At 57.3% G+C, this 8,661-nt stretch overlaps 2 protein-coding genes across 3 annotated transcripts; both read right to left on the bottom strand.

The window, feature by feature from the left end:
• Window positions 1-1,255: 1,255 nt before the first annotated feature.
• PSMB10 (proteasome 20S subunit beta 10) lies at window positions 1,256-3,840 on the bottom strand. Its single transcript, XM_065925596.1, has 8 exons — window positions 3,673-3,840; window positions 3,348-3,435; window positions 3,155-3,252; window positions 2,903-3,043; window positions 2,511-2,626; window positions 2,342-2,400; window positions 1,560-1,711; window positions 1,256-1,428 (listed from the first exon to the last, which is right to left on the bottom strand). Exons 1-8 carry the CDS (start codon window positions 3,726-3,728, stop codon window positions 1,317-1,319), a joined length of 822 nt encoding a protein of 273 aa, XP_065781668.1. The 5' UTR covers window positions 3,729-3,840; the 3' UTR covers window positions 1,256-1,316.
• A 1,436-nt stretch (window positions 3,841-5,276) lies between these two features.
• LCAT (lecithin-cholesterol acyltransferase) lies at window positions 5,277-8,623 on the bottom strand. 2 transcript variants are annotated; one of them, XM_065925594.1, is made up of 6 exons: window positions 8,326-8,623; window positions 7,498-7,654; window positions 7,304-7,419; window positions 7,113-7,208; window positions 6,803-7,027; window positions 5,277-5,892 (listed from the first exon to the last, which is right to left on the bottom strand). In XM_065925594.1, the coding sequence occupies exons 1-6, from the start codon at window positions 8,477-8,479 to the stop codon at window positions 5,318-5,320; spliced, it is 1,323 nt and encodes a 440-aa protein (XP_065781666.1). In that variant the 5' UTR covers window positions 8,480-8,623; the 3' UTR covers window positions 5,277-5,317. The 2 variants fall into 2 exon arrangements, with proteins under 2 accessions (XP_065781666.1, XP_065781667.1); XM_065925595.1 differs by lacking the exon at window positions 8,326-8,623 and adding an exon at window positions 8,125-8,318.
• Window positions 8,624-8,661: the final 38 nt, after the last annotated feature.

An 8,661-nucleotide genomic window follows, 5' to 3' on the forward strand; every position in this document is an offset into this window, starting at 1 on the left:
CCCAAACTCTCTGATGGTTTTCAGGGAGAAGCTTTTTTTTTTTTACTATATTTATAATTTTATTTATTTTTGTCTGTGCTGGAGCTTCGTTGCTATGCAGGCTTTTCTCTGGTTGTGGTGATCAAGGGCTACTCTTCGTTGCAATGCCTAGGCTTCTCATTGAAGTGGCTTCTCTTATTGTGGAGCACAGGCTGTGGGACACATGGACTTCAGTAGTTGGCGCACGTGGGCTCGATTGTTGAGGTTCCCCAGCTCTAGAGCACAAGCTCAGTAGTTGTGGCCCATGCTCCTCAGTATGGAGGACCTTCCTGGACCAAGTAGCAAACCCCTGTCTCCCGCATTGGCAGGCAGATTCTTTACCACTGAGCCACCAGGGAAGCCCCCAATGTGCAATTTTTTCAATTTTTATGTTTATAAAAATAAAAACCTTCATAATAAAACACTGAGGGAAGAAGCACAATCAGGGACCTAGGGATGTCCAGCCTGGAGTAGGCTTTCCCCAGGGATTGGGCAGATTCTAGCAGTTCCAAAGCTCCAGGGGAATTCAGCCATTCTCTCCCAGGGCAGGATGCTCCCACCTGCACCTAGCACCTGGGTGCTCAGCAAAAGTCTGCTGGATAAATGTGTCATGTCATCTCTTCCCACGTGAGCCCTGTGACCCCTGGCAGTCAGAAAACAGAGTCAGTCTCCCTCGTCATAGCCCAACAAGTGCAAACAGAAGCTCAGCATTGTGTTAGTACCTCAGGTCTGCCTGGTCATCAGAGGGGTTTCACAGATAAAGGCCTTGTAGGAGTGTGCTTGTGAGAACTTGCCCGTGGAATCAGGAAGCAGCTCCTCCATCAGCATTTTAGCCATAGTGGGGCAATGGGGGTGGGGGGTTCTGACAGGGAGCTGTGGGCTTTGTCCTTGGTCACTGATGAGGCAGGTAAAGGCTCTAGGTGGGGGCAGTACATAGAGCCTTTTGGGTTATACAGCGGTCTCCAGTGGACCAGAGGGCAAGAGCCAGGCATGGGAGTGGTAGGGGGAGCCCCCAGGGTATGGAAAGGGGGCTTTCCACCTTGAGCCTGCAGTGCTTGCCAGGCTGGGGTTCTAGAGGGGTAGATGATTAAGGTGGTGAGTGAATGGTGCCCCTCAGGCCAGACTCTGCAGCCATGGGAGGGAATGGCCTTTATGGAATGTGGCTAAGGGAAACAGCCACAGAGCCCTGCTGGCTGCTTGTTCCCCTCCACCCAAGAACGACAGTCATTTGTCAAGGTAGGTGTTTGTGTTTTCTGGGTTTATTCCTCTTTGTTCCAAGCTCTAAGCCTCAGCCTACTTCACTCCACATCCATGGCCTGCACAGTTTCCTCCACCAGCTCCAGAGTCAGCGGCACCACTGTCTGGGATAGGACAGGTGTGGTCCCAGGGGCAAAGCGGTACTGGCTGGACCTGGGAAGAAGCAGGGATGACCCCTCAAAAGGGGCCCATCGAGTGTCCCATCCTCTATTTATAGCCCTGTCTTCCCTCGCTACCACTCCATCCATCCTCCCCTGGGATTCCTCCATCCCCAGTGCTCCTACCTCTCTATAGGCTTTGTGGGAGAGCTCAGGGCTCGCAGCATCTTGGCGCCGGCCGCGGTGATCACACATGCATCCACATTGCCCCCAGAGCCCAAGTCACCCAGGATCCCTGCAGTGATGGCTTCCACCAGCAGCTCCTGTGCTGCCTCCAGCTGCAATGATGTGTCAATGAGGCCTCATGGACCCTTCTAGATCACCCTTAGGCTGTAGCCTGGAGACAGTTCATCTTGAAGCCAGGCCTCATTTACTCACACCCAAACTCCCCTCTCTCTCGCCCTACACCCCCATCTCCACCCCAAGCTCCTCCACCCTGGTTTCAGTTTCCCCCTGTACCGTGACCCCATATTCCCACTGCCCCCATCTTCTCAAACTTCTGAGTCACACTTGTGGCTCTGCTTCCACTGGCCTGTTCACCCACCCCAATTCCCCACTCACTGCCTTTTCTTTCTGGGCCTTAGCCGCCTATAAAGTGATATACATATGCCTTCTGCTTCCATCCATCCCAAACAAAATCCAGACCCCAGACCCCACCTTCTGTTCCTCTCTCCTCAACTTCAAATGGCACTCTGAGGTTTGACTTCTGAGGCAGTCCAAGCTTTGGCACTGTTAGAATAGCACCTCACCCTCACTCCACTGGCCCCTCAGTCTCCACTCGGTCACCTCCGAGAAGCCTTCCCCGACTAGGCCAGGGTTCCTCTGCGTTTCCCCGCTCGCGGGTGCACTTCCCATCAATGCTCGCGTAACCTGGTGGTGGTGGGTGGGGTGGGGCAGGTGTCACTCACCGTCATGTTCGGCTGGAACCGGTCCTCCAGCACTGCTATGGCCGCATCCTGGCCAGATCCTGTAAGCAAGAGAGGCATCTGAGATCAACTGCGGCCGCCCAGTCGTGGGAAAAACGCTGAGGTCAGGGTCGCACAGCGAGGTTCGTGGGGAGCGGGCGGAAGCGCTCACCCAGGGCCGTGAAGGGCAGCCGGCTGTAGGAGCCGTGGGGGTGCACGCTGTAGAGCTGCGGTCCTGTGAAGTCCACGCCGCCCACGATCAGCGACGCTCCCACATAGCCCTGGTACCTTTTCGCCGAGTGGGTACAGTCAGCGGAACGCACCGGAGGCCAGGTCCCGCCCCTCCACGAAACCGCCCCTGCGTCCGAACCCCGCCCCTCCCCGCGGTCTGGCTCCCCATAACTGACAGCGCTCCTTGCTGTCTCCCTCTTAGCTCCTCTTAGGCCCGCCTCTTCCGGGCTCTCGGACCTCGCAGCCCCGCCCTTCCTCCGGTCCTGTGTCCTCTCAGCCCCGCCCTCCCCGCAGCTGCCCCTCCTCAGGGTCAGCTTAGACCCGCCTCAGCACCGGAAGAGCGTCTGGCGCAGCATGCGTGTGACGGTGGCCACGCGGGACTCGCGGCCCGTGGACAGTGCGTGTAGCTCCATGTTGGACGCCGCCATCCGCGTGGTCATCTCGGCGTCCGCGGCTACTCCAGCCCCACAGCAGCTGAGGGCGAAGGGAGGGGTCCGAGTGGGAGTTGCTGGGAAGTGCTGGCACCCGGGATGGGAACGAGGGGGCGGTTCTTGGAGGGGGAGAGTTAGGCAGGGGAATGCTCACTAGATTTTGGGGGCGATGAAGTGGATCTTTTCGCAGATCTTGTCCGCGACGACCGAATCGTTAGTGGCCCGTGTATCTGCGCCCAAGATGACCCCGTCCTGGGGGTGGGGGGCGGGGAGGAGCCGTTGGCTTAGTCCCCACGTCCCATTTCCCGCCGCCCCTCTAGGCCGCGCCATCCCAGCTCCCTGCTTACTTGGAACACAAGGCCTGCAATGGTAGTCCCGGTCTTGCGTGCGTGAGGGACCCGGAGCCCCGGGAGGGAGCGTTGCAAGGCTGCATTTCTGGAAACGGAGAGGAGAGGCCCAGGTTTCAGTTCTTCTGGGACCCCCATCACATCCCCCACCTCTGTCCCGGTCTCCCTCACCGCCTGGGGTAAACCTGGGAACCCAAGTCGTTTCAACACACGTACCTTACCCCACTCTCGCCCCCAGGAATTTTAAAGATACTGGGGTGCTCACTCCCGGAAGCCCTCGCTGAAGAGCATAGGCAGCTGGGGAACCAACCATTCCCGCCCTCACCTCTCACAGTTCTCGAAGGAGAAGCCCCTTTGGGGCTCTAGCACTGTTTTCTGCATCTTCAGATGGGCAGGGGGTCAGAGGAGTGGGATCAGAAGGAAAGAACGAGGCGGAAGGCTTGTCCTCTGCCGGGCTGCACTATTGAGTTTCCCCCTTTCGCTTTCACCTTTCCTCAGAGCATGCTGGTCCTTTTCTGCATCTTTCACTTTCACCTTCAGCTCTGGTCTTTCGCAGCTTAGGAAGAGGGGAGATGTCCCTTGCCTGGCACTCCAAGCTGCTCCTGGGTCCTCTGTGAACAGAGGGACAAATTCCTCCTCTTTGGCCATTGTCCAGCCTGAGCCCCGGGCTCTGCCTACCCTGACCCCACCTCTAACTTCAAGTCTCAGTGCCCTAAGGCTATCACATTGACCAGTTCTCTGTTCTTATTATTACCCGTCTTCAACAGCATCAGTCATGGCTGCCTTTTGTCCTTCTCCCAACTCCTACCTCTTGTTTGCTGCCTTTGCCTTCTTCCCAAAACCCAAACACTGAGGCTCAGTCCTCTCGGCCAAGGTGGTGCTGATCTGTCTTCCATGTTTCAGATGCGGTCCTCCCTCTCTTAGGAGGGGCATCATGGTTGTCTCTCAGGTGGCCTGTAGACATGCTGGGCTCTGCCCATGGCCAAGCCTTATTTCACCTCCCATAGGACCCTTTATCTAGCCACTTCTTTCTCTGGATTACTGCTTGTCTCAGCTAGCATCCTCTCCCCGCTGGGCACAGCACTGGCCTCCCTGGTTTCCCAATTTCTGCCCCTTACCCTCCACCCCAGACTACACTCCATGTTACAGAGAGGGGGCTCTTTTCTAGGTTGGAAATCTGGTCACACTCTTTCCCTGGTTAAACCCTGTATCAGTTGCACACAGCTCTTAGGCTCAAACGAGTCTTTACAGTCACCCTTCTCATTCATTCCATCTGATCTCTGCATTGGCAACACCTCCTCTGGGAAGCCTTTCCTGACCCACAAGACTCGCCACCTTGTTGCTCTCTATACTTTTCTCTCATATCACTTAGCTCCATTACCTAAAAATTAAATCTTCACTAGGGAAGTGACCTCTTTAATGGCTGTCACTCTTCTAGATTCTGAACTCCTATGCTTCTGTCACCCACCTGGCACTCAAAAGCCTCTGTCCAGAGGCGGGGTCTCACCTGCCCTTTTGGGAGCTAGGAGGGACATTTCAGATCTTCCACATCCTGTACCCTTGGCTCCATGTATGCCCATTCCACTGCTGTGTGTGCAACTGCCTCCAGTCCCCATGCCCAGAGCAGAGGCCGGCACAGGCAGGCTGCTTAAACAGCTCAACCAGCAGTTTGCGCATGCTAAATCGCTTTAGTCGTGTCCGTCTTTTTGTGACCCTATGGACTGTAGCCCGCCAGGCTCCTCTGCCCCTGGGATTCTCCAGGCAAGAATATTGGAGTAGGTTGCCATGCCCTCCTCATGGGAAGGTATACATCTCAAGGTGCCCACTTCAGTCCCAGGCTTTAGCAAAGCTCTTCACTCCACAAAGCACCAGGCCTGCGGCTGCGGATGAATGCATCCTTTGTGAGGACCCTAGTGCCTTTCCTTCAACTCACAACACACGTCAGGGCTTTTAACAGCAAAGGAATGTCTTTATTCAGGGGGCATGGGCTTTGGGCTGGCAGTCGGGGGTACAGCAGTGCTATTTCGGTAGGTACCCAGCAGGATGGCATTGATGTGCTCCAGTGTCTGATTGCTGAAGACCATATTGAGGTGCTGTGTCCCAGGCAGAGGCAATAGGTGCACGGGCTGTTTCTGGCGGCCCTGCCAGCGGGCACAGAGCTCGGTGCTGCGCGTGGCCACAGTGTCATCACCATCCTCATATAGCACATCCACGGGGTCTGTGTAGGGGAAGCCGTGGTCATAGATATAGGTGCTGGGCGTGGGCAGGCCTATGCCATACAGACAGTATACTTCCACGCCAGGTGCTGGGAGGCCTGCCAGCAGGTCACGTGACTGGAGCCACATGTACCAGCCTTCCTCAAAGTGCAGGTCTGTAAAGAAGCGCTGCATGTCACGGCTTGTGTAGTTGATGCTGGGGGTGGAAATGAACACGTGGTCCTCAGGCCACGTCTGCCTGGCAGGAAACATCCAGGGTGACGTTGTCGTCATACGCTGCTCCTCTTTCAGCTTGATGCTGGACATGATTGGGATGCCCTGGTTGTCACCTGGGGATAGAGAGCAAGGTGGGGTAGGGCTACTCCAGCCGGCAGGCCCACAACTTGCCCCCCAGCCCAAGCTCAGCTGGACACTCAATCTTGTCCTTGCCCAATCCAAACACAGACTCCAAGTCCTAGACTACTGGCCTAGCATTCCGGAGGTGCTCATGTGTACTTGTTAACTGAGAAGCCCCGATGGCACCTCTGACAGGGAGAGCTGGAGGCTTCAACAGGAGGGTCGGGGAGCAGTGTTTCCTGAGGACAGGAGTGTGAGTTGGGGGACATAGTGCTGGCAGTTCTGTCTCAGGCAAGTGTCTGTCGACCCTTGTGGCCTGTGCCGCACAGGGCTCAGAGCTGTGTTCTGGGAAGGATGAAATGAGACCCGTCTCTGACACACATTGATGTAGTCTGGGGAGTGTTTCCTTCACTTCAGCTTCTAGGGCTAAGACCAGCTGTGTTCAGCCTACAGTAGGTGCTCCACATGAGGTATCTGTCCTCAGGGAAGAGCAGGAAGGGCTCCTGGGGTCTGGCCCTGGCTTTGGCAGATCTGCCATGGCCTGGCTTAGGGAAGATCCGTGTGCAAAGCAGCTCCTGGGAGCTGAGTGGGTAGACCTGAGGCCATGAGGAACAGACCTCAGTCAGACTCAGCAATGAGTCAGATTGCTGGGATTCACTTCATCTTTGTTTACCTCCCCTTTGTCATCGCTGAGACAAACTCAGGAGTTTGTCTAACAGTCCAGGCTGGGCTCACTGCTCTCCAAGGACAATGAAAGGGGCTATTTCCCAGAGGTGGTAGACAACACCCCCCTAGCTGGGCATTGTGAGAAGAAACAGGAGTAGGGGCAGGCCCATGGTCAGCTTCTTTCCACCACCGCCCCCCCACATCCTGTGGGACCCAAGTGATCACAGGCCCTCTCACCTGAAGCTAAGACTAACATAGGCTTGATGGAACCACCCCAGGGAGCCCCAAGAGAGATGAAACCATCGATGAAGCGGTCCTTCCAGGTCTGGGGTTGGCGCAGTAAGAAATAGAGCAGGTGCAGGCAGCCAAGACTGTGCCCAATGAGGAAGACGGGCTTCCCATACGTAGCATGCATCTCCTCCACCAGTCCAGCAAGCTTCAGGTAGTACTCCTCCTGCTGGCCTGCAGGGGGGTGGGTGGGTCAGCATGGCTGGAGGTAGGGGCCTCCGCCCTGCCCCCCAAGTCCCCTAAACATAGAGACACTCACTAGGCTCCAGCCGCCAGTCGTAGGGGGCAGCCCGCACTGTCTCATCCCGCACGTACCCATTGTTGACCAGGTTCTGTACCAGTGTGTGCATATAACCTGTGGGGGAGGCGGCGGCATCAGAGGCTGTGGCCATGGCCCCTGCAAGCCCAACACAGCCTAGAGCCCAACCCTCTCCCTCAGCACACACACACCTGCCAACTTGCTGCTGTCCAGGTACTCAACAGAGTAGGTCTTGCCAAAGCCGGGGACACGTATCTGTACACCGGGAGCATTGGACACCCTCCCAGAGCTGCGATTGTACACAACCCTGGGGGCAGTGGGACATTCAGCGGACCTGCGGCCAAGGAGCAGGGCAAGGGACTAGGCCAGAGGTGACAGCACCCACCTGGTGTTGTCAATCCAGCAGTCTACCCCAAGGGGCAGGAACATGTTGAGATCTAGCCAGATGGTGAAAAAGTCCTCCGTCTTGCGGTAGCACATCCAGTTCACCACACTCGGTTTATCCAGCTTGGCTTCCAGCTGATTCCCCAGGCAGCCGGGCACTGCGGGCACCAGCCTTCACTCTGGACCCCACCCCAGCCTCACCTCTCCAACAGCCCCACCCCTTCCTCTCCCATACACCATCAACTCCCAGAGACTAAGGAAAAGATCCTCTCTTTCTGTTCATGTCCCCTGCTCCATCTCCCCAAAGTCCAGACTCCCCCCCAGGGAGGGAAGATCCAGGGACCAAGGCCACTGACCCCTGCCCCCACAGAGCAAACAGCTAGCATGATTCTCCATCTCTGCCAAAGTCCAAAAGGCGAACAAATAGTGTGGGGAGCGGGGACAGGACCTGACAGGCCTCTCCTGCTCTCCTGGGCTGGGCACATCGTCCTTGCCGGGGTGGGGGCTGAGGAAGGAGCGGTGGGGAGGGAGGGGGGCTGGACCCAGGGTCTGGCTACAGCTACAGCTGACCACAGCTTGTAATGCCCTGGCCAAGCCCTCTGGCACACCCACCCTCCACTCCACCCACCTGGGGGAAGACACCTCGGAGACACAGGAACAGAAGGGGTCGATTTCTCCTCAGGACAAGCCTCTGGTGCCTCCAAACACTGAGGCAGGAATTGGGGCTAATGCATGGGCAGAAGGGCGTCGGCAGGCTCTGCTACCAGGGGCAGGGGCCCTAGTTCCCCAAGGGCTGGCCGGGTATATCAGGGGCCTGGTGGGGGCTTACCGAGGATGACGGGCCGTGTGTGGTTACTGAGCTCGGCCTTGGGCGTGGTGTGCGGGGGGAACAGCACATTGAAGAGCCAGAAGGGGGCAGCTGGGGGGAGCAGCAGCCCCAGCAGCAGCAGGACCCACTGCCGCGGGGAGCCGGGCGGCCCCATTCCAGCCCTAGTGCCTGGTGCCCGGTAAAGCGGTCCTGGGCTGGCCTTATCTGGAGTGGGGGTGGGAGGGGCCCCAGGGCCAGTGGGAGGGACAGCCTGGCCAATGGGGCTGGCCAGTGGTTGCCGGAAAAGGGCATAGCGTCAGGGAGCCGGCTCTGGGCCTGGATTCAATTCCGCCTTCT

This window comes from Muntiacus reevesi, chromosome 2 (genome assembly GCF_963930625.1).
Source record: "Muntiacus reevesi chromosome 2, mMunRee1.1, whole genome shotgun sequence".
NCBI classification, from domain to species: domain Eukaryota; kingdom Metazoa; phylum Chordata; class Mammalia; order Artiodactyla; family Cervidae; genus Muntiacus; species Muntiacus reevesi.

Coding starts and splice junctions, on each gene's coding strand:
- PSMB10 (XM_065925596.1), bottom strand. CDS start 3,728: ATGCAGAAAACAGTGCTAGAGCCCCAAAGGGGCTTCTCCTTCGAGAAC. Junction 2,401..2,510: donor GCTGCCCTTCACGGCCCTGG/GTGAGCGCTTCC, acceptor TCTTGCTTACAG/GATCTGGCCAGGATGCGGCC. Junction 1,712..2,341: donor GGTTCCAGCCGAACATGACG/GTGAGTGACACC, acceptor ACATCATTGCAG/CTGGAGGCAGCACAGGAGCT.
- LCAT (XM_065925594.1), bottom strand. CDS start 8,479: ATGGGGCCGCCCGGCTCCCCGCGGCAGTGGGTCCTGCTGCTGCTGGGG. Junction 7,420..7,497: donor TGCTGGATTGACAACACCAG/GTGGGTGCTGTC, acceptor CACTGCCCCCAG/GGTTGTGTACAATCGCAGCT. Junction 7,209..7,303: donor GGACAGCAGCAAGTTGGCAG/GTGTGTGTGTGC, acceptor CCTCCCCCACAG/GTTATATGCACACACTGGTA.